Below are 24,567 nucleotides of genomic sequence, written 5' to 3'. Positions count from 1 at the left end.
CTATGGCAGGAAGCTCTCATCTACCATATTTGTTTGTACTGAAATCCATCACTGTATTATGTGAACATATTCTCTGTTTTAAAAAAAAAAAAAAAAAAAGGTAGTGCCAGCAGCAGCATTCCTGGTTGAATTCTTGCAACCTCTGGCTCTTCTTTTGTGGCCTAAGCTCTGCAGAGAGAGTTATTTATGTGAATATTTGTGTTTAAAGACAGTTGTTGTGTAGAGCAGCAGTACTTAAAATTTTAAAGCCTTCCAGCTGTAACCAAACCCTATTTACCCAGTCAGTGGTTATGCAGCCTTTCCTGCAGAGCATCACTGCCCCACTCGTGAGCCTCGCTACCTGCACAGATCCTCTCCGCCTGTGTTGCTGGGTCCTGCAGGGCTTGTGCTGGTAGCAGCTTATGAATCTTGCTCCGATTTTCAGATTTGCTGTTGCTGCAGAAAGCACAGAAGAAGAAAACTATTTATCTGCATAATTTTGGTAGTGAGGTTTATTATGTTCAACAGGTATTTGAGCTTGACCTCTGCTTTCCCTATAGAAAGACTGATAGGGAACGAAGAAGCAGTCTGTTAGTTGGGGCTGGGAAAGAAGTAACTACTCCAGCGGCCAGCCTGGTTTCAGAGAACTGCCCTCGCCCTTTTTGTGTAAGAAGAATGCGTAGCTTTGAAAAGGCACCAAGTTGTTAGTAAGCCTAGAAATAGCCGTGTTTAGCAAGCCTGTCAAAGCAGGAGGATGTATGCATGTTCCCTTGGCTCTTCTCATGCCTCGTCGGGTCAGTGTGCTTTGTTTAGATGGGGCTTTAAAGCTCTGCAGTCTTTTACGGGACTAAATTGGCGAGATGAAAGCCTTCGCTGCAGACGGACGAGTTCTGTGGCGTTGCTCCCCACAGATCTGGACGCCTGAGGTTGGTTTTTGTGGTGGCTGTACCTGAGAAGCCTCGGCTGCCACAGCATGGTACTGCCTGTCAACCGCAGCTTCCGCTGGGGCCGTCTCAAAGTGACAGTGATGGATGCAGACATTTATTCCTACTTTTTATAGGAAGAGCAGCTTTATGTGCAGGAATATCAAAACCTGCAACTTTCTTCCTCTTGTTAAGCACACGTGATAGTTTACAGCTGTGGGTAATTTCACCTGCTGCTGTCTAGGGAAGTGTCTGGCGCTCTGAGGGTGTGAAGACAAGTCCACGGCGAGCCAGCAGGGCAGCCTCGTGAGCCGGGCCTCGCTGGCTGCGCCTGCTGCTGTCCTGCCCTCAGCCTCTCCTGTGGCCGGCACCGCCGCTCCCGAGCAGTGCCCCTGTGGTGCTGAGAGCCACTGGGGCACTGCCTGGCACCACGCACCTCAGACCCGCTCTCTGTCAGCTCTGAGTTAGCCCGTCACCAGCTCGGCACGGGTGCCCTTGTGAGGAACGTAAACCTGGGAGTGTTTGTGGTCTCCCTCCGGTGCAGGCCAACGCCATGCTCCAGGCAGGAGGGTGGCCGGGCCCATGGGGAGATGACAGTGACAGATCCCAGACCTTCCTCTGCAGAGTCTCCTGGGCACTCACTAAATCACCGTCACCTCCAGGCTGTGGTGGAGTTCCCTGGCTGAGGCACTTCCCTCCAGACTAAGCAGCAGTTAATTTATGTTTCTGTACGGTTCATGTTTTTACATTAACAAATGTTTCTTCCTGAATGTAAGGATTGGTTAGCTTGCTTGCATATGGCAACAAAGGCAGTAGTTGTGAGTACTGGTGGCTGGATGTTGTCCAGCTGGGGATCGCAGGTGACAACCCAGGTGCTCAGAGCCTGTGGATCGCCCGCCTGGTCCCTCTTCTCTGCTCTCCAAGGCCTTCACTTGCTGAGTGTGTTAGCATTGCCATTTTAGCAAGTGTTACATGGGAACAGCTTCATTCCTATGGTTAGAAAGTTTCACAAAAAGACTTACAAATTCTTTGTTTGTGACATCAAAGAAATCATTTTGTTCTGTGGTAAATGAGTGGCTGACTCTTCAGGCCCAGGGCCATGCAGATACACGCTGCTGCTTCTGAGGACAGGGAGCCCGACTTTGTCCAGCATGGGAAAGGTTTTTAAAATGAAGACTCCTGTTGTGATGTCTTCATAATTTATCAAAAAGATTTACGTTTCTAGTGCCACAGCGTGTTCTTTGTGGGCTCATTTGTCAGTGGGTAATAATTGGTTGAATCAAGAATTGTTTTTTTTTAAATGCATACCATTGAACTAGATGCTATGAGCACTTCACGGCTATCTCAGGAATCTCCCTATAACAGAATATATTGACAGGGTTGCCACGGCGTTTTTATTGCTCTGGATTTCTGCCAGAATACTGTAAATAGTCAAAAAGGCAAGTGGATTACCATTAGTACAGTTACTCATGGGTAGGCCTGCTGCAAGTTGTTTGCTTGCTGCAGAATGAAAAATAGGCTGGCAGGATCTTTTCGTTGTTGTTTGGCTTTTTAGGTGCTTGGTGGATATTGCCTGATAAAAGGCATTTTTGTGGGCTATTAGCTTTGCAGTGTTTGGGGTTTATAAATATATGTGTATGTACATAATGTTTTCCATTATTTAGGTTGTGGCAATCCCACAAACTGATTCATTTCAAACACCTGCAGATGCAGTCCCTCACCTTAATTACTCTCTTTTTCAGCCATTTTGTTTCTAAAAGCTCTGATTCAGCATGAAAACGCTATGGAAATAAGGCTGCAATTTTTCCATTTTTTGCTATTCAAAATTCTTCTCTCAAAATAATTAATCTGTGGTGTAGATGTTAAGTATCTGTCCCTGATGAGAAGATCCACATTTGCGGAGGCAAAAATTGGAAATTTTTATTACCGTTACCTGAAATTCTTTGAAATTGATCATTGTTTTTGAAACTGGTCATTGCTCCTCTCTAAGTGGGGGAAGAGGAATTGCACTTTGATTTCACTCCAGTGGCTTTTTTTGTGGTACTGGACAGTGATGCGTCAGGGTAAAAATGTAGTCTCCCTAGGCTTCAGCAAGGCCTTTAACATGGTTTCCCCCAGTATTCCCCAGGAGAAGCTGGCAGCCCATGGAGCCCATGGCTTGGACAGGTACAGGCTTTGCTGGGTTAAAAACTGGCTGGGTGGCCAGGCCCAGAGAGCAGTGGTGAATGGAGTGAAATCCAGCTGGGCACCGGTCACCAGTGGTGTTCCCCAGGGGTCGGTGTTGGGGCCCATCCTCTTTGATACCTTTATTGGTGACTTGGGTGAGGGAATTGAGTGCACCCTCAGTAAGTTGGCAGACGACACCAAGCTGGGGGAAGTGTTGATCTGCCAGAGGGTAGGGAGGCCCTGCGCAGGGACACGGACAGGGTGAATTACAAAGATGAATTGTGTGGAATAATAGGCAGGCTTGTGCTTACACCGCTGTGCTTACACCTCTGTGCTCACAGCTGAATTAACTAGGGTTCTTAAGGAAGTTGTGGATACCTGGCACTGCTTTAATCTCTGCCTATGAGTAGGAAAAGCTAGGCTAAGAAAACTGCCTGAGCAAGTATTAGGATGTTGCTCCACATGATGATCACCAGCTTGTTATCATCCGCTGGAAGACATGGGGAGAATCTTACCACAAGCCTCCAGAATACTGAGGGGGAAGCTCCTGTTGTAGGGACAGGACAAACTCCGGTACTGGTGTGTGCTTTGGTGTTTCTAGATCTTGAACTAGAAAAAGAAACAAACAGGAAATTAATTACATCTGTGTTTCTAAATTTGGCACATAGTCTTCAGGAGAGGAAGAGTTTGAGGGTATTCAAATTGGACATTTCTTCTAAACAACACGGGCAGGACCGAGGAAATCATTTTGTCTCTGATTCTGTTTGACTTTCACTTAATTGGATCTAACTTTAACCAGAAAAGTTCTGTATTTAACAGAAACAAGTGCTTGAAATAGATTTTTCTGGTCTTAAGCAAAAAATAAAAGTAAAAATCACAGAGCACAACAAATTTGTAGTTGGTTAAATTGACACTAAATTGTTCGGTACAAATCTTTATGACAGAATCAGTCCTAAAGTTTTAAGTAAAAGGTTTTATGATGCGTCTGTTTTCCCATGTTTGGATGCCCAAAAAGATAACCTTTGAATCAAACTTCTATGCATGATTTCCAGAGTTAATAGTTCTTATAATGTGTTCTGGGGGGGATGGGACTTGGCTACGCTGCTTCTCTCTGGCCTGTTTTTCTTTTCTTTCTTTTTAGTATCTCCTGGTGTGCAAGATTTGTACTGTTACCTAAAATGACTGTGACTGATGTCAGTGATGAAGAGCCAGATAAATTTTAAAAGTGTAGGTTCTTGATCCAGCATGGTCAAACACTTTGTCAGTGTGCCATACGCACAGGAGGGAGAAATGCTGTATTTTCTGAGCAAAGTAAAGCTGGCAGTGTGCAAAGAAATTCTTCCAGCTATAAACATGTCTGAGCAGAGTGGAAATGAATTCCAGTCGTCTGCAGCTCGTGGTGGTCAGCTGTTGAGAGCTGACTATTGTGGTTCACGGGAAATTGTAGGCTGTGTGGAAATTTGAAGCCGACTGTTAGCTTGCAATCCTTGTCCATGGATTGCAGGGGATTTCATTGCAGCTGGTATGCTTTGCTGGTTAGGACTGCTCTCTTAGGCACTACAGAAGCACATACATAGCGTATTGCAAGTCAGTGACAACTTGAAACAGCTCATGCTTTGAAATGGAGTGGATGGAGGATAGGATTCTACAGGACTATGCCTTCCAAAAGTGGCAGTGCTATTAAAAACACTGCTGTACATCTTTAAGCGGAAAAGGGAGGAGAAAGCTATAAACCGGAGCAGACAGCATCATATCTCTTTGCAGGCAATGTCCTGGTTGTCATTAAATGACAATACTGATAAGCATCAGTCAGTAAATCTGCAGTGAGTGTGTCAGGAAAAATAAACCAAAACATCCACAAACAAAAATATTCGTTTGACTGTGTGACTGACCATTTGAGAGTCTGGCAATTGTTCAGTTCAGTCAACTTTTTCTAAGTCCAATGGAGAAAATTTTAGTGAACCTGTGTTGTTAAACATCCGTGTGATAAGCTTCTGCACGTCTTGTCTTCTCCTTATGCGTGTCTGTAAAACAAGCTATGCGGAACATTGGTGTGCTGAAAAGCCGAAATGCTGCAAGACAGATTTTGAAGAACCAGTGTTAGTAGAGAGAAAATGTGATAAAGGGTTAAAACAAAAATGTTTCAAAATATTTTAGCTTAATGAGAGATCGTGTGTTCCAAGTATTTCCTTTATTTCGCTGTGTTATGTGGCAGTTTTTTGTTACCTGGTTTACCCTAGTGAGTTTGGGATACTTCTAGTGAATCATCTTGTTGTAAAGGTTTCACAAGACTGATATCAGAGAGATTTTTTCAGCAACTTTTATTTTTTTTTTTAGCGATTGCACTGATGTCAGACTATTAGTGCAAGTAATTCTAATGACCTGCAACAGCTCTAATGCCACTCTGAGCTCTTATACCCCAGAGGGTGAAAGTGTTTCTAATAAGCAGCGTTGAAATAAAGGCGTTTGTTTCCTGGTAAAATTAGAAGGGCAGGAATGAGTGAAAAGCTTTCAGAGGCCAAAGGGACTCGGTATGGAGCAGAAGACAAACAATGGGGAAGAGGATTTTAGTTTCTGTTTCCCTTTTCACTGTTCCCAGTCTGTGTCTGGTTTTATTGGTAGATCAAAGTTTATGGTGCATGACTACCTTGTTTAGCTCAGCCTGCTGTGTGTTTTTTGTATCTAGTTTAACAGTTCACGCTTAACTTTGTTTGCTTGAACATTTCTGGTATTGCACTTCCCTTATTACAGGAGGAAGTGCTGTGTTAATGTTGTGCTTGGAGTTGTTCCATTTCTTTTCAACCCTGTTTCTGGAAATTCCAGTCTAACCAGACCAGTAAGGCTTTTTTCGGTTTTGGCAGCTAGAGTATGGGAAGTAATTTGCCAGCATTGCTTTTGCTGAGCTCTGCCAGGTGACACCACCACCCTTTGACATGTATAATATAAAGACTTCCCACACTCTTTTGCCAAAAGGAGGAATGATCTCACCCTCAAACAAACCATTCAAATTGTCATTAGGTAATAAAAGCCATGGGTTGTATCAGGTGAAGTATAAAATGTTGCAAGAAAAGTCTACTATTTTTGGATAAAATGAGTAATTTTTTCGCTTTTTTCACAGGTTCTTCAAAGAACTTGAAGCAAGACATCAGAACAACATCTTTATTGATGATATTAGTGATATAGTGGAAAAGCATAGTGCTTCAACGTTTGATCCATATGTAAAATACTGCACTAATGAAGTCTATCAGCAACGAACGCTTCAGAAATTGCTGTAAGAGCTAATTTTAAAATATGACTGCAAAATCACCCCCCTTCGTAGTAGGAGTCAAAGGCTATGGTATTTGGTGCAAAACCTATGGCTTACAGCGAAGCGTGTACTTACATGCTTAGCTTTACTTAATGCACAAGTTCCTTTGAAGTAATTGAGAGTGAAAATATGCCTGGCTGCATAGTCCAATCCTATTTGTTGCCCTGTGTTACATTCCCTTTTCTCTGATAAGTACAGTTTTATAAATTTGTCAAAGCCATGGTTTACTTGCATGTTACATACGAATCTGTTTGCACTCATGTTCATCTGTGGGAGGAGATACCTAAACATCGGTGCTGGTCTTGCATATCTAAGTAAATAAAGCTGAAAGCTTAAGTGATATGAATCTTTCAAGCTGTACTTTCCTTGCTATTAAAATGTTTTATTTAAAATCTAGCAACTTTCACAATTCTTTGGTAAAACATTCTGTTTAATTCCCTCCTTCTTTTTCCTACCAGAGCTACAAATCCAGCATTTAAAGAGGTGTTATCACGGATTGAGTCCCATGAAGATTGCAGGAATTTACCAATGATCTCTTTCCTCATTCTTCCCATGCAGAGAGTAACTCGTCTTCCCTTACTGATGGATGTGAGAACAGTTATTTTTCTATTTTTTCCTTTATGCATGTTTCTCGAATGTTAACACTCTTGTATTCAATTCCCAGTTCATTCCAGACAAGGCTGTAGATACTGGCTTATCTGTTGACTATGAACAGTAGCATATGCTCGCTTGTGCGGTCAGAAATTAAATATTTAGAAGTTCTAATCAAAAGGTTTGTAAAGGATAAAAATAATTGATTCAGAAGACAAGGAAGAACCTAGCACAGAAATGTTACATAGTGTTAGGATTAAAATTAAACTTTACAGATTTAAAAAAAAATATATCCTACTTTATAGATTAGATAAGGATCCTTTTGCAATAAATACTTACTTTCAGAAGTAGGGTCTTTAAGACCTTAAGAAGGTCACAGTGTAACCTTGAAGAATAAACTGTTCTCAAGGGCACAGGAGCCCCTTCTGAGTGGAACACTGTTTATACACTCTGTTTCCCCTCAGTGCGTTACACTGTGAGAAGTTCCCTTCCCATGCAGGTTACTAGAACTAAATTTATGAGCTGGACCACCAGCAATAGTATAGATTAAAAGCTAAGCTTAATTAATTCTAGCATCGATAGGGTCCAGAAACAGGACTAATGATTTTGGTCTCCTACATGGACAGAAACTGTGCACTGACAAATTTGGTTGATGATCGGGATAGTTACTTAGTTCATTCTGGGACGTTGAACACCTTCTTCTCTGGAGCATGTTTCTACTTAAAAAATTAAATAATAATCTAGTATTACTTTTGTGTGTGTCATTAGTTGATCCAGGTAGCTGTGTAAACCTTATATTGTTATATATTGTGTATATAAGGTCGTATTGTTTGGAGTGAAATCGATTCTCAAAGTTTCAGTGCCAGAGATATGGCTTCAAATGTGTTCAAAGAGGAGCAAGCATGATTGAAGCAAAGACTAATTTATTCTAAAATATCTTAGGATGTTTTTGTTTCTCTTCACCTTTTTGATTTCCATTAATATGTTTGTAAAATTCTATATTTGTTACAATCTGTGCTTCTCAGTCCTCTGAAGTAACTGATATTTTATTTCAGACTATTTGCCAGAAAACTCCGAAAGATTCACCAAAATATGAGAACTGCAAGCAAGCTCTGAAAGAAGTGAGCAAGGTATGTCCTGATGGTACGGGGGAAAAAAAAGCGAAACTAAGAAAACCGTGCTTTCTGCTTTTATTGCTAGTTAACTATATCTGCTGCTCTCAGTTGTTCAGTTGTTCTTGTCTTACTGTGTAATCATCAGAATCAATGACAGAGGAAGAGCACAAGTCCGTTTCCATGTATAGATTGTAAAATACAATAGCACTTTCATAATAAATTCCAGTTCCATTTTATGTGAAACTGAGCAGATTCCCCTTTTTAAATTGTGAAATTCTAGTTTATCAATTTATATTCACACGCATATATAATATGTATATGTGTATATATGTTCTGGAAATAGAAGACTTTAAAACAGAACATTGTGGTTTGAAAAGAAAATTTAAGGATCTAAGAACTGTCTGTTTTTTGCCTCCAAGACCTCAGAATTTCAGAAACTGCAGCACATCATAAACTGTCATTAAATGTGTTGTATTGGATGTTCTTTATTTAAACAAAACAAAACCTTTCCCTGCATGTCGGGGCTAGACAGTGCCTTGGGCTTTGAACATTCCTTGTTTAAGGGAAGAGCAGTGAAAGATAAAAACTCTAAATTGTCTTATTTAAGAAAGACCACTAGGGATTGGTTTTATGGCTAAATTATTGTCTGTTACTTAGGAAAATACTGTAAATTCAGGAACACTCTACTGCTGCCAATTATTTTTTTCTGTAGGAGCTGTATATGATTTATGAAGTATTTGATTATAAAAGGAGAAAAGGCTTATTAATGGTTGGGAAATGCTGCATGATGTTTGTGAGGTTAAGGGGAATGCATTTTCCAACCTTTCCGTCTCTGCCCCCGTTGTTGTACGCTCCTCTTCCTCCAATGCACAGACTTCTGTAAGACTGTAGGATGCTTTAAGGTTGCATTCTAAAGGCCAGCTGCAATGAAACTTTCTCAAAGATACTGTTTGCCTTAGCTTAACAAGGCGGTGCTGCAATGTTTGTGTTGGGACTTTCTTCTCTAAATGAGTTGCAGGTGTGTGATAGACAGGGCAGTGCGCAACACGGATTTGTCAGTCCAGAATGTTGGTTTTTGTGGGGCTGATCATTAACTTGGATCAGAGAGTAAAACCCTTTTCAGTCAGATCTGGCTGTAACATTGTACCACCTGGGCTTTGCTGAAGAATAAATAGTTATTATAGTGTTGGATAATCCTGGTTGAAAGGGACTTCAGGATGTCATCTAGTCCAGCCTCTTTCTCAAAGCAGAACCAGCTGTTGGGCCTGAGCAGGTCACTCAGAGATGCATTCAGTCTGGTCTTGAAAACATCATGGCTGCGGCTGAACAGGAAAATGTCAGGTCCTTTGTAAATTTTATGCTTCCACAGATGTGCATTTTATAAAGGAGCAAGAGTTAGTGTTACAAGTCTTGAGTACATTAAATGTGTTAAATACATGTCTTGTTTCTAGTTGGTGCGTTTGTGCAATGAAGGTGCTCGGAAGATGGAAAGGACAGAAATGATGTACACAATTAACTCCCAGCTGGAATTTAAAATCAAGGTATGATGCTATTTCTGACCGTAAACCATTTAGCATATGAATAGCTTTGACCACATGCTATGGCTTTGACTACATGTTAAATTTTGATAGCTTCATTTCCAGCATAAAGTAGATTAGCATAGGCTGTAACACTGACATCACTTTCAGTCAAGGAAGACAAGTTCATGTTCTGGGGTAGCTGAAGCTTTGGAAACTCAGAGAGTAACTGAGGACTGTTGTATCTTAACCAAGGTTGATTAAGGTTCAGGTGGAGGCTTTTCAGGGAAAGAGTATAAGAACTTTTTTAAAAAAACAAGAATGAAAGGGACTATTTTATCTATTGCAGCTGAACTAAAACATTAAAAATTTACCAAGTTTTAGCACCCTAGCATTTTATTTTCTGAAAACATCATCAGTGAGATTCAGCACACTATTTCTGTCAAACTGCAAGATGAATTAACTCCATGGAGTGAGAGTGTGAGCTGGCTTTGATGCGCTAGACAAATTGCTGTCAGGTTTTTACCATTAAAAGAGAGGCCGACCTACTACTTGACAATGAGATGTTCTTGTGTACCTGAGAGAAAAATTACGCCTAAATAAATGCTTTTAGACCAAGGGAAGGATCCCAACAATGTGTGACTGTCCGGATTACGGCAGCATGATATCAAAAACAAGGTGTGGTTCCAGCCATCTCAAGATGTGTTTCTTTAAATTACAGTATATTTGTACAAGATTCTGATAGTTCTGCTGTAAAAACATGTCACTTTCACAAGTTCCCCTTTAACTGGGAGGTGCTAGAAATCAGGAAAACAATGGTGTGTGCTGCATGCAGCTGAATTCAAGGAGGCAGGTGTGAAATAAATCAGCCCAGCTGGGTTTCCTCATAGGTGTGTGTGCCTGCGTCTCGGTCACACCTGCGGGCAGGAGTTACCAAATTCAGCTACAGCAGCACTTCTGGCAGCATAGGATATGCAAACAAAGAGTGAGGTGCCAGCCCGGAAGAGCAGGCTGTGCAACAGCAGACTTTGGCGTGGGTGAAATTACTTAAGATAAACTTCACCTTTACTAATGCAGTTTGGTTTTGTCGTTTGTCAGCAAATTTTGTTTTGCTAGTACAGAGTATGGCTGTACTTAAGGCTGCCTGTGTCTGTGCGACGGTGCAGGCAGGGCTTTGAAGTAATAACAGCGAAGCGTCCCGTATTAAACTAGTGCAGGTAATTTCTTAGCTTACTTTTCAACCACAAGAATAGCAAGCATATTTGTATATGCAGATGAAATTGAATCCTATACTGTCTTAGTTTTCAAAATGAATGTTGTAGTCTTCTGCTGGAATGCTCCTGTTCAAACACAGAATATCTGAACGATGAATGAGTTATCATCATCGTATTTGAAGTAAGTAGGGGTGTATGTTTTTGAAGAGACAGTTGTTAAAGGATCTTTGTCAGTCTTGCTCTGAGGAAATCCTGTTTCCAAATTGTCCAAAGGATTTTTATTTACATGCTTTGACTAAAAACTGAGACTAATAATATTTACTTAAAACAACAGCAATAAAGTAAACACTTCTTAACAAGTGATGTCACTACATTTGCTAACAAGGGTGGATAATAGCCTCAGGTGTTTGGGATATTCTGAAGTGGAGTTTTAGATAGTCTGAAAACCTTGGGTAACCTTCCCGCATTCATTCATAATTTTCAAATCTACAGAAGTACCTGACAGTTGTAAAATGTATTGAGTTCCTTAAAGGACTTTTAGTCTGTTACTTTCCCTGTTGGAAGAGGATGCAGAAGCAAGAGGCCCTGTATAATTCTTCCAGTGGACGTGCTGTGACTAGCAACTCTCGCTAGTTTCATGGGAATAATAGCAACTTTATTTTCTTTTCTGTATTCTTTATGCAAGTTTTTTTTTTTCTTCCCTCCTCTGTGCATCTTAAATATAACCACTTAGTGGTTTTAGACCTTATCTGTGGTTTGAGAGCTTGCCAGCTGGAGGGCTTGCCAAACTGCTTTGGCCAAGTCTCAGTACATTTTAAGTTCTAATGGCTTATATAAAAAGATGGTGATATAAGTGTTGTACTCTTACGGTAATTGCAGGAAAAATAATATTAAAGAAAAAACAAGGTGCCTCTGGAATATAGTCAGTTAGGAAAATGAACTCATTTGGAGTAGAGATTAAAGGGATTTTTAGTTCATGCTCAAATAGAAAATTTTGAAGACGTTTTTGTCTGTGATACCATCATCATGGTGCTATAATTCTGCTTTATAACCATTATAAATTAGGTAAACTATTTCTGTTCTTTCCTAATCCAGTATTTTGGGATGTTTTGTTTTGTTAGGTGTGACTGTAGAGCATGGGAGTTACAAGAGAAGCTACTAAATGTAGGTCATTTTTGTACACAGCTAATCTGTAGAATTTCTTTTAATTAAGATTCAAAAGGTTTTTATTCTTAAATTTTTCAACTTCAGCACTAGAAAAGCTTTTTTTTCTGCAAACAGGCATTTGAGTTCAAGAACCAAACTCTTCTGTAATTTCTGTGTTCAAGGACCATCTAGCCCAATGTTTCAATTTGTAAAGTCACAAAAACTGTGGTGGTGTAACCTTAGGGCTATGGCCCAATGTTTCACATTCATGTACCATCACATGGAACCATTACTGCAATTCAGGAAGTTTAAATAACTGGAGCTGTTTGTTTCAAGAATTGATTTTCACACCAGCAGAGTGTAGATTCAGAATAAGCCCTTTTTTTAAAGAAAAAAAAAAAAAAGCAGAATGTTTATATAAACTTCAGAAATTACTAGATTTCAGTGATGGAATTTGGGAGTTCTTCTGATTGCCACATACGGATACTGAGCTGAATTGACCTTTTGTAACCTGTGGTTTAATAATGTGTATTAATAAAATGACCATCCATAAGAAAAATGCTATGGTACAATCCTTGGAGAAAGTAATAATGTTGGATTGATGTTAGCCACTGATACAAGATGAGTGACGGTGTCAGTTAATGAAATTAAAGAGATTTGTAACCAGATTGTTCTACTCTGACTCATAACAGAGACTTGGATAAAAATCTATTTCGGAAATATGGATTTGAAACACAGTTCTGCATTTCCAGATTGGAGAATACAGTAGAAAATGCATTTAGTAAACTAATGGATAATACAAAACTAGAAATCTGCAAAAAGGTTGTATAAATCAAAACGGAATGTGTGATCTGAAGTTAAGTGGGAAGAAGTATCTAAAGAGAATTTGACCAAGATTCAGTAGAGGTATTTTTTCTGTAATTTTGCCATTTTGAGCAAGGTTTATCTGTCATTCATGTGCTATCTCCTAACAGAAAGCACAAGGAATAGGCTTCCAGGAGCTTGGTCCTGCTTTTTGTGTTGAGTGTGGTACTGCATGGTGGTATAAATAAATAAATAAATAAAAATAAAATCTTTTGAATGATTGCTTTATCATGTGCCATTTCAAAGTCACTACAGAATCATTCCTCAAAATTCACAAACAAGGGGATGGCCACGCATAAAATTAGGGAGGTTAAAGTTTTGTTCTTCCAACAGCACAATCGCAGTCAAAGCACTGGTTTGGTTTTGGCATCGTGCTCCAGGGCGAGTATTGACAAGTTGAGTTAGTTCACCAAAGGGTAGCTAAGTGATTAGATACAAAAAGACAGTCTAAGCAGAATGATGAAGACAGCTGACAAGCTGAATGAAGAAATACAAGCACGTGAAAGATATTTTAAATGGAAAAGAAGCAGTTGTCCTCATTAGTGTAATCATTACAGACATAATGAATTTGAGCAACAGCAGAGAAAGTGCATGTCTTTGATAAGATGAAAGCCTGTTAAGTGTAAAGTAGAAACAAAAATTTGATTATTTCCCTTGGGGTGAAGAAAAATGTACATAAGTTAACAGTTAAGTGCCCATTTACTGCAGTGGGTCTTAGGTACAAATGTTAATAAACATGGGCAAAGTGGATGCCTCTTCTCCAGGGGCAGTGTGGACCTGCTGTTGGAGGAGCTGCAAGGCACAGGGCGTGCAGCTTGGGCTTCGCCTGCAGAAGTCACCCCGTGAGTCTTCTGTTCTGGTGCCAGACAGCCTCAGGTGCTCCATCCGGCATGTACGCTGTACCTGGAGGTGCATAAACACAAAAGTATCAACATCTTCAGTTTTGAAATTAGGACCAAAATAGAAGATTTAGAGAAGATAGAGAAGACGGGTGAGACTTAGAAAGGAGTGTCTTTATCAGCAGCCACTATTCTAAGCAGCACAGAACTGGTCGCATAGGGGGAACCTTTCCTCTGTGTGGCACCGAAATCTTCCCACGTACTAGCTCTGGTCAGCTCAGTGCTGACAACTGTCAGTGAGATTGCTGATGGAGGAATCTTGGCCCCTGGGAGATGTTGCAGCGCTGCCAGCACTGCAAGGGACCTTTGTGTCTTCCAGGCATCACGTCAACGTACAGCTTCAGAGAGGATCTGGTCTCTGTATGACAGGACATGCAGGCTCATATCTCCATTCACGTTCATGACCCAGAGAAACAAAAGGTCCTTCTGTGGTATCTACTTCTCCACCAGTTGGGAATAATTTGGATTAATAAAGCCTGGCCTTTCCATTAGACAGCTATTATCCTCTTTGGCTCGATTCACCTACTTGAGATGTTGGTCCTCATCCTACCCCTGATGTGGCCTGTCATGAGTGGATACCTTAAGAGAGGTCCTCTAAATTCAGACATTTCTCAAACCACTGGTAGATTTATGGTGTCACGAACAAACTATATTGTTCAGGCATTAAAAGGGACAGCTAGTCCTTACGTGTCACATACTCCTTTAAGCATTCTTTCACAGAGCTGTGCTGGAATTTCAACATGTGGAGTAGAAAATAGATTTTACCACATTTGATTGGTAGGCCTTCTACTATCCTTCACGTATTTTTGCAGACTTTCTCTTCCTTGGAAGTACGTACTCTGAACATCTCAAGAATAATATTCAGTACAGTATTAGTATCTAATTTTCTGTGCTATCTCCATAACTTGTCTATTTTCATAAGTTCATAGAAGATTTCAATGTGGTTTGTACAGTGTATTTCTCTATAATATAGGCTCTTGCATTTTTTTTCTGTGCTTGGTACAAAACATGCAGGAAGAAGGTACAGCATCATTTTAACTGACTTTAGAGATGTGCTGAAAGGCAGTGTAAGGTATGCTGTAGCCCGTGTGTTTGAGATGAAGTGCTGAAGCTTTTCCTTCCAACTGTTCATGCAGAAAAGCTGTGAGAAAAAATCAAGCGCTCAAAGAATGATTGCTTACTCTATGAAAACTGAAATAATCCCCAGAGACAGTATTTTTAATCTCCTTTGGAGATCTCATGTAGTTTGGTCCATCCTGAAGCATATGACCAGCCAAGTCCGTTCATTTTTGTCGTAGATGAGTAATTAGGTCATGAACGTGAGCAATTTGCAAGTATTTGCAGGCTATTACTTGTGGATTATGTGAATGATAAAGATACCTTAAACCTTCGTATCTCTGTTTTGTGCTTGTACTCATAATCTCTGAGCTTTGAGTTTGAGCAGTTTTTCCAAATATTTTAGACTGTTACCTGATTATTTTTTTTTAATTCTACTTATACAAGATTAAAATATTATTTTTTTTCTTTGTAGCCATTTCCATTGGTTTCTTCTTCACGATGGTTAGTGAAAAGAGGTGAATTAACAGCATACGTAGAAGACACTGGACTTTTTTCTAAAAGGACTTCTAAACAGCAGGTGTACTTCTTCCTCTTTAATGATGTCCTCATTATCACCAAGAAGAAGAGGTAAGAGCTTCACCAATGTAAAATAGTCTTTTTGTTCAACTCCTCGCATCACAGAGAGAGCATCTAAGTTATCTTTTAAATTTTCATGACTTTTGTGCGTGCCTCACCGTACGGGAAATGAGAGCCAAAACTTCCTGGCTTTGCAAAGCCGAACTTTATTTGCATCCACAGCATTTTTACATGTTTGCTAGCCATCTGCTTTTTTGAAAGAATGAATGAGATTCAAAGAGACCTGGTACATTTGCAGCATAGAATGGGAGGAAATCTGGATGTAGGAATAGAAGGTATTTTGAGGAAGTTTGCTGATGACACCAAACTTGGAGGAGTTGTGGACTCGAATGAGGGTAGAAAGGCCTTGCAGAGGGATCTGGATAGGTTAGAGAGCTGGGCGATCACCAACCGCATGAAGTTCAATAAGAGCAAGTGCCGGGTCCTGCACCTGGGACGGGGAAACCCTGGCTGCACGTACAGACTGGGTGATGAGACGCTAGAGAGCAGCCTAGAAGAGAGGGATCTGGGGGTCGTGGTAGACAGCAAGTTGAATATGAGCCAGCAGTGTGCCCTGGCGGCCAGGGGGGCCAACCGTGTCCTGGGGTGCATCAAGCACGGCATCGCTAGTAGGTCAAGGGAGGTGATTGTCCCGCTCTACTCTGCGCTGGTGCGGCCTCACCTCGAGTACTGTGTGCAGTTCTGGGCACCACAGTATAAAAAGGACATGAAACTGTTGGAGAGTGTACAGAGGAGGGCTACGAAGATGGTGAAAGGCCTGGAGGGGAAGACGTACGAGGAACGGCTGAGGTCACTGGGCCTGTTCAGCCTGGAGAAGAGGAGGCTGAGGGGAGACCTCATCGCAGTCTACAACTTCCTCGTAAGGGGGTGTCGAGAGGCAGGAGACCTTTTCTCCATTAACACCAGTGACAGGACCCGCGGGAACGGGGTTAAGCTGAGGCAGGGGAAATTTAGGCTCGACATCAGGAGGGGGTTCTTCACAGAGAGGGTGGTTGCACACTGGAACAGGCTCCCCGGGGAAGTGGTCACTGCACCGAGCCTGTCTGAATTTAAGAAGAGATTGGACTGTGCATTTAGTCACATGGTCTGAACTTTTCGGTAGACCTGTGCGGTATCAAGAGTTGGACTTGATGATCCTTAAGGGTCCCTTCCAACTCAGGATATTCTATGATTCTATGATTCTATGAAATATGGATTAAAGTTGTGTTAATTACAGTCAAAATTTGTGAAACCATTTGTATGTTTCAATACACCGTGTCTGAGAAAGTAAATGAATTATGAAGGTATTTGAGTTTCTAACATTGCTCCATCAGACTGCATTTAGAAATTGCAAGTAACTGCTTGTTAAATGGGATTTAGTTTTTGCAAACTCGATTGGAATTCTGAATTGTCAAACAAATTCAAAAGTTTACCCTTGATGCCTTAACAAAGGTAGATTTTTTGGGAGGCAAAGTGATACTCTTTCCCCTCCGTGCTTTACCATGTTGGACTGTTTTTGAGAGAGCTTGATGGGAAACTGCTTCTAGTAGTCTCCACTTAAATTTTATCTCTAGATTTGTGGGGAGGCTTAAAATCATTTAATGGAATTTACATCCTCTGCTATTGCTGTTAAATAATACTTTGATAGATTAACTTTCTTCCTGAGGCTGAAAACTGTTTTGAAGAATAGTTTTGCATTTGCACTGATCAGTTGAACCAAATACCAGCTATTTTTAAAAGATACTGTCTTGTGAATCTTCTTAATGTAAATCAGAAATTGAGCAATGAGGTAGAATATTAAATCTGGGAAGAGAACGTGAATATTTAAGCAAATAGAAAGATAAACAAAAAAGAAGGAAAAATATATTTAAGTCAAATAATTTTTATGCAGATGAGCAGAAAGGCGAAGAGAGTTCTCCCCAGCTATCTTAGTGCTGGGAGCATGTTTCAGAGATTCAGCGTTTATCAAAGTTCACGGTGCAATGTTTCTTTGAAAGTCCCTTGCTAAATCCCTGGCAGCAGATCAGAGTTATGCCTCATGTTTTTAAACTGCGCGTTTGTTTTCTCACGGGATGGCTCTCAACGTATTGCTGTGTTGGTAGCTAAGTAAATGTCTGAGTTAGGAAAACAATGAAGAATCTATTATCTGTGTTGTTACAGTGTTTATTGGTTTCCTATGTGATGGCTCCTTGTCCAGATTATAAAACAGATTTTTATAGCAACATATTTTATTCAAACTTTGGATTTATAACAACTTCCAGCTGTGGGAATTGAAATGTCATAACTGGGCCCAGAAGCCAAAATTAAAGAAAACTTGATGTTAACGATCAGATTTATCTGTTCACCTGAAGAACACCCCCAAACAAATTAGGTAGGATAGAAAAGGATTGATTTGTGTGAACCTCCCAAATATTCCGAGCACAAAGCTTGCACTTGACCCGAGTGGATAAGCTTATTCATAACATTCGAGCTTTTGATGATCTGTTCTCCTACCCACAGCGTTACTGTGGACACCACAGCAATGGACAGCAGCGCTTGTTGACAGTTGAGTTTTATATGCTTGTGTTTTTACTTGAGGAGTTGCTTTCTCAAAAGATTCTTAACATTGCACACAAAAAAAAAATCACTCGACTGTGCTAAAAATACTAATTACTTAGTGCTGCAGTCATGCTGCTTAATCCTTTCTCCAAAAGTGAATCCCCGGCCATCCCGGGGAGCAGTTTGCCGTATAAGTCGAAGCAGCACGCTGTGCCTCCCAGCCCCTCGGGGCCCAGCGCTGCCTGCCCAGGCTGCAGCCCACGAGGGTCAGCAGCCCCAGTGAGGCAAGGCTCGGTCACCCCTGCTCACGGGCTGCTTTCAGGAACGACTTCCATGTGTCAGAGTCATCGCTGCGAGAACTGCATTTTGAATACTGCGTGAGCAAGCGTTCCCAAAACCTTTTTATAAGGAGAATTACTACATTTTAGCTACAAAAAGATAAAGGGTGTGCTGGTGTATGCTTACTATGCTCCAGAGTTCTTATGCTTTAACTTTAATGATGCTTTATTAATCATAATCTTCCTCAGCTGCAATTTCACCTTGTGGTTGAAATGGCAAGGTTTGGCTGTGTTCCCTGCCCCATTCAGTGGGTTATGTGAAATTTAGCTACCAAAATTTCTTCCTTTTTAATGGACGCTGAAGGTAATATTCTGACGCGAGGAGTAACAGGCAGTATAATTCACATCTTAAGAGTTCTTTCTATCTGCCTCATGATTCACATGGACTACACTACAGTTCTTGTTATTTGTGGCACGTTTGGGAAACTTGTTTTCTCTTGAGCTAGTGAAGAAATGATTTCACATTGCACAGAGTATGATGACATTAGTGCCTTACTAAAATACAGGATATTTACTTTATGTGTACTGCTTTTAGGTTTGTATGTATTTCCTTCATAATTAATTTTCAGTTTTCCTCTTCTAAATCCCAACCACAGACAAAAGTATCATCCTTCTTATGCATCCCCTGCATGGCTGATGAGTGTAACTGCTGGGCTTAGATATCCATTTGCCTGCCATCAGGCATGGTGGAGCTTCCATAGCGGGCACTTTACAACTGCCCTCGGGGAAGAGGAGACTGGGCTACAGAGGAGGCAATTCTCTGACATCTCTGGCATCTCTGGCTGGAAGCTTACACTGTAAAATTATTCTGCTAAAAATGGGACACGCGGCTAGCTCAGAACTTTGCAAAAAGTCAGGTTCCTCCTTTTTTCCAACATGCCCTTTTGAAGATGTGGTTGCGTATTCTGGGTAGTAATGCTCAGAGCTGCCTATGAGCAAGCCCTGCGCTCTGTGGAGCTCAAGAGAGCTCCAGAATTAATGAAGTCCTGTTGTGTGCAACTAAAGTAACGCTGCCATGTTGAGCTATTTGGAACATCTACCAGCAATGTCCTGAGTGCTTTTAGAAGAACTCAGATGAATTGCAAAGAGACGTGTATTTTTGTGTGAGGATACATTTATTGAGTATTCTTCTTTCCCGTAATATCCCCTAAGGACACCACTAGAACCCCATCTGTTTTCACAGCTCTGTGGCTTGTCAGCTCCTGAGATTGCCTTGACACTGGAATGCAGCTGGACTTCATACACGGGAAATCACCCAAAGGTTAAATACTGCTTGGGAATGTTACCTGTTCACAGCTGCTTGAAAAAACATGCTTTTTTAGCCAAGATGCCAGGAATGATTTTGTAACTAAAGTAATCATGCTAAAAAAGTGATTAAAAATTGCTGAAGATTTATAAAGGACGTTTACTACCTTTTATTTTTATTTTTACATGTGATAAAGGAAATAGGGAGAATCACCACATGCTTTCTGTTAAAGAATAGGTGGCCTAGAGCAGATGTCTGGTCTTCATAAACGTGCCTCCAAAATGTGCAGGCCTTCCTTGCGGGGGGACATAAAATAGTCCTGTTGTTCTGTGTTGTGAGTCTAAATAGAAGTTTGGCAAAAAGTTCAGCCATAAACTGAAGGTGCACGTTGGCATGTCTGCGTTAGCTGATTGCTGTAATTTTAAATAATGTTTTAAACGGCTGCGGTGCCTCCAGCCCTCAGCCAGCTGTACCCGTGTGCTGCTGCTGGTCAGAAGTCTGTGGGCCTCCCGGAGAGCACAGGGGCTAGAAAGATAAAGACTCCTTAATAGTTCAAAGCAGGCTGTTCTGTTGAATGGAGATAAGAAGAATTTGTAGAGGTTTATCTCAGTCGATTAATTAGTTAGGAATGCATTCATTATTTACTATGCAAATGTATGGACTACATTTCTTTCTTTTTAGGTTCAAGGTCCCCAGTGACTACAGCAGCATCCCTAGCTGGTTTTGCTAGTTCTGTCCTTGGCTAGGCAGCAATTGCTGTATAAAAGTTGTTTAAAAACAGAACTGACTTCTTAAAAACAAACAAGGAAGGGGAAATCACACACCTGATGGAAAACTAAGCATTATACTTATGTGGGTTTTTTTTCCCTTCTTTGTTTTACAGTGAAGAGAGCTACAATGTCACAGATTATTCTTTAAGGGATCAGCTCGTGGTACAGCAGTGTGACAGTGAGGACCTGACTTCTTCTCCTGTAAAGAACACTTCAGCTATGCTGTACTCCCGGCAGAGCGCTACGGTGTACCCCTTCAGATTGGCAGTCCTCAGTAACCACGCAGGAGAGAAGGTGGAGATGCTCTTGGGAACAGACACTCCGTAAGTAAATAGTTATAACTTCTGTAATTTTTCCACCTGATCGTCTCAGGTTGTTGTTGCTCTCCCAGCTCCCAAGCATGGCAGTATGAAATGCCCAGCTTCTCTTTGTTTGCAAAGCTTAAAACAAGATGAAACAAAACAGTACAGTAGAGTTCACAAGCAGGCAGTCTGTATGATATCTGATCAGCAGTGACCAGGGAAGGGTTACATCAGAAATGACCCTGTGTTTGTCACGGGCCACACTGGTGTCCTGTTCAGCAGCGCTGGAGAGTTTGTTGTTCCACCTGCTGACTGTTGTGATTTGCACTGTTTTTATTCCATTAAGTGTGCATTTCCAAAGCTAGGCAAGGTAACGGTGACAAGCCTTTCTGTTTTGTAATGGTTGGCGGAGAAGGAGAATGTGCAGCTTGTATAAGATCCTAGATAGAGGAATAAATATTTACTGGAATAAAATAGAGCCTCTCCAAACCTGGTTCGTTTTCTCATGGATAATCTTGTCATGAGCAGGCTCAGTGGTTTTAAATCCATGTCATGTTACTGTCATTCTCTTTTTTTGATGTCATGTTGTAGGGATAATAGCAAATTGAGTACACATGCTAAAATTATGTAAACTGAAGTATCTGTTACTAGGTGCTGTTGTTTTAGGTCTTCAGACCAAGAATTAACTGTGCCTCTGCCTCAGAGACTGCCAGTTCCCTAGGCAGTGAGTAATGGCGTGGCTGTGCTTTGCAGTGAGTTACTTTAATACCATTAGTGATAAGTAAATTGAGAGCCCATTTAGAGGGTAGAATAGAAAGGAGAAATGACAAAGCTTCACTTGTATGTAGTTCGGTGTGGTCTGAAATAGAGTTCTCATCACAAAGCCACATCTGACTTTCTGCAAACATTTTGCTGCCTCTTCCAAACCTGCAGCCAAATGGCTAAGTACAAAGCTGGTGGCAGTAAGGAACAAAAAAAGGAACTAAAAAAATACATTGAGGTAATGCAGAGGGAGTCCGTGTTGGTGCAAGGCACAGTGAGCTACAGTCATGCATTGCTTCAAGGTGTTGAAAGATTATCTGTGATAGCTTTGCATAAAAATGTTTCTCATAAACAGGAACCAAAAATCTTAGGTTTAAGACTTCTTATTTTTGAAAAAAAAAAAAAAAAAAGGAGAACTGACATGACCATTCCTAAACAGTGAAGACTTTTTGTTGCATTTTAGTTGGAGGGGGTTTTCATCAGAGGGAGACTGTAAGTCAGTGTAATGTTGCTGAAGACAGCAGAGTATCTGAAGGGTAATCCAGGCTGAAGATAATAATAATGCTGGATTTCTGAATCCCTTCTGGTTGTTATTGGTGAGGCAAACATGCCAGGACTGCAGGACAGGGATTTACGGGGGATTGGAGGGGGGAGCGTGGGGAGAAGCTTGTATGTGCAAAAATAAAGGTGGTGTTTTCCAAACTGAGCTTAAAATGCAACCATTTTGATTCCAGCAAAGGGCAGACTATAAGCTGTCACTGCTTTCATTTGCAGTCCTCACTTAGCATCAAGATAATTAGCTCATTCTAATTAAGCCAAATCTAGTGAAAGTTAATTATTGTTCTATTTGCTTCTTACAGTAGGATGACCTCAGGCTTTAGTGGCGGGTAATGCAGTTTAAAATTACTTTAAAAACAGAGTAAGCAACGTAGCTGCCATTAACCTTTCACCTTGCCCTGGATGCATTTTTCCTGTGCGAGGCTCAGAGGCTCCCAGGCACAGCCCCTCAGGGCCCTGCTGTCTTTGGAGCTTGTGGAGAGGGTCTCTGGCTGCCCCCTGCCTGGTACAGCACTGGGTCTTGGGCACTCTTGGTGTTAAGGTGCTGTCTTTATTAAGCATCACAATGCCTCTGTAGCTACGTGACTTTTGTATGGCATACCTCAACTTCTCTGCGTAACGTTTCTGACCTCCGTTGCCGGCATACACTCCGAGTTTAAATTGTGAAGTGCTCAGTTTCTGGAGCGGTTTCATTTGAGCCTCTCTAAGTCTCTGGATCATTGTTGAGAGCCCAAAGACGACTGTGGACAATGAAGGTTAGTTACCCAAATACTACAAATACAGCAACGCTCTGAGACGTGTGGCTGGGGCTTTGGGTGGTCCTGTGTGGACCAGGAGCTGGACTTGGTGACCCCTGTGGGTCCCTTCCAACTCGGGATGCTCCGTGGCTCTGCTTCCACTTGAACTACAAATGGCGCTGAATTATCGCTGCTGGTTGCTGTAGCGTAAGTACGTGTTAGGTCAAATACTTCTCTAATATTTTCTTCTGAGAGCTGGAAGTTGAGATGTGGGTTTTCTGCCTCTCTTGCCTGCTAGCAGAGAACTTCTCTCAAATAATCACTGGGGCCATGGGGTAAGTGCCTAAAGTAAACTGGAGAGCAACGAGTGTCCTGTAGCTGCAAGCAGTCCGTACACCTGCATTCTGTAGTGCGCTTAGGTATGTAGCTGTCTTGCCGGTGGTTCAGACCATTACCGACCTCCCAGACCAGTGCTCGCCGCTAAGAACTGCAGGTTTTTGCATTCCTGGCAGAAGTTGCAGGCAGCTTTGGCTGTGTAACAGTGCTCCCATCTCATCCCGGGCACGCGTGATAACTGCAGGTGAACCTACGCGTAACGCAGCGTAGCACGAGGCAAATGTTGCCTTTACGGGGTAGTTAGGGAGATTCTCTTAGCATTTATCTTGACAAGACGACCTGGGATAATCGGACTGCAGAGATTCATCAAGGATTGCTCTGGTATTTTTTCTGCACTGGTTTCTTCCTTGCTGCTTTGAAGTACCTTGTCCTGCTAGTTATTTTAGCAGCAGGGCATTTCTAACAAGCGCTCCGTGCGTAGGGTGCAGGATTAGCTGGGGGACATGGGCACAGGGGATCCCGCGGCACCGCGGTGCAGCAAACGCTGAACTGAGTGCGTTGGGTCCAATGCTGAACGGTGCTGTCCCGGGGCAGCTTTGTGAGCCCTGTACCACAGCGGTCGGACGGTGTGGGAGCGGAAACTGCAGGATGGGATGGAGGAGGAGTTTGGCATGGCCGCGGGGAAGCTGGGGAGCTGTGCCGGATAGAGGTGGTCCTTGTTCTCCTGGGGCAGTGCTGGAGTGCTCCGCTTTAGAAAAGGGCAACAAGCGGCGTCTTGTTCTTTGGGGTGCGAGTCTCGGAGAGGCCATCGCTTCTCTGTGGTGCCATTAGCTTGCACACAGCCCTTCACAGAAGTGAAAGATGGGATCTGTTCCGCGGGGGCTGGGGGCGGGACAGAGGACATGAAACAGAACGCTCCAGACGCATCCCAGCCTGGAAAAACTTACGGTTTTAGGTTTGCTTTCAAAGTTTAGAATAACTCTGAAAGAAACTATAGATCGTTAATGATCCCTATTAAAGATCTTATTATAAAGTAAGCAGATGATTCAGACTTGCTTGGAAATGCGTTTTTATTGGGAAAAAAATGAAGCGCATTTTTAGTTGTCTGGGCTTTTTATAAAAAGACATTTTGTTCTACAAAAGATTACTGCTTGCCTATATAAGGTTTGTAATATAAATAGCAGTCCAGCAGATTGTCTTTCAAGGGAAAGAATCTCTGACAATACCTCCTTGATGTGAAAACTCTTTTTATAGAGCGTTACCGTGTGTTGTGCGCTCAGGGTACAGAAAATCCCAGATTTCTTGTAACTTTAGGCGAGCGCAATGGGGAGGGCAGAGGCAGGAGGAGGCAGCTGGACACTTCAGAGCGCTCGCTGAACGGGGCGATGCACAGGTGGAAGCGAAATGTTTGCGTTGACTCCGATTTCCAGCGCAGCAGAGGCCTGTTCCCATTGTCCTCGCTCCGGGACAGCTGTAATTGTGCCTGCTGCTGGAGGCGGAGGGTTAAATGACACGGTCATTTAGCATTAGATTATCCACTGGTGCTGGCATCTTTTTGTATTTGTTTCCCACTCTGTCTGTTTAC

At 41.8% G+C, this 24,567-nt stretch overlaps 1 protein-coding gene across 2 annotated transcripts in view; it reads left to right on the top strand.

The window, feature by feature from the left end:
* The window catches only part of ARHGEF26 (Rho guanine nucleotide exchange factor 26), a 60,061-nt gene that overhangs the window by 30,907 nt on the left and 4,587 nt on the right, over positions 1-24,567 (top strand). For both annotated transcript variants that reach the window (XM_083849538.1, XM_083849537.1), the window contains 6 exons: positions 6,187-6,339; positions 6,834-6,963; positions 8,022-8,096; positions 9,533-9,622; positions 15,253-15,407; positions 20,401-20,610. In XM_083849538.1, the coding sequence (XP_083705664.1) occupies positions 6,187-6,339; positions 6,834-6,963; positions 8,022-8,096; positions 9,533-9,622; positions 15,253-15,407; positions 20,401-20,610 (813 nt within the window). The remainder of the gene's footprint in view (positions 1-6,186; positions 6,340-6,833; positions 6,964-8,021; positions 8,097-9,532; positions 9,623-15,252; positions 15,408-20,400; positions 20,611-24,567) is intronic.

This window comes from Anser anser (genome assembly GCF_964211835.1).
Source record: "Anser anser genome assembly, chromosome: 9".
Classification (NCBI taxonomy): Eukaryota; Metazoa; Chordata; class Aves; order Anseriformes; family Anatidae; genus Anser; species Anser anser.
Note: the sequence above shows the minus strand (reverse complement) of the source record. Positions and strands in the feature narration are given on the sequence as shown.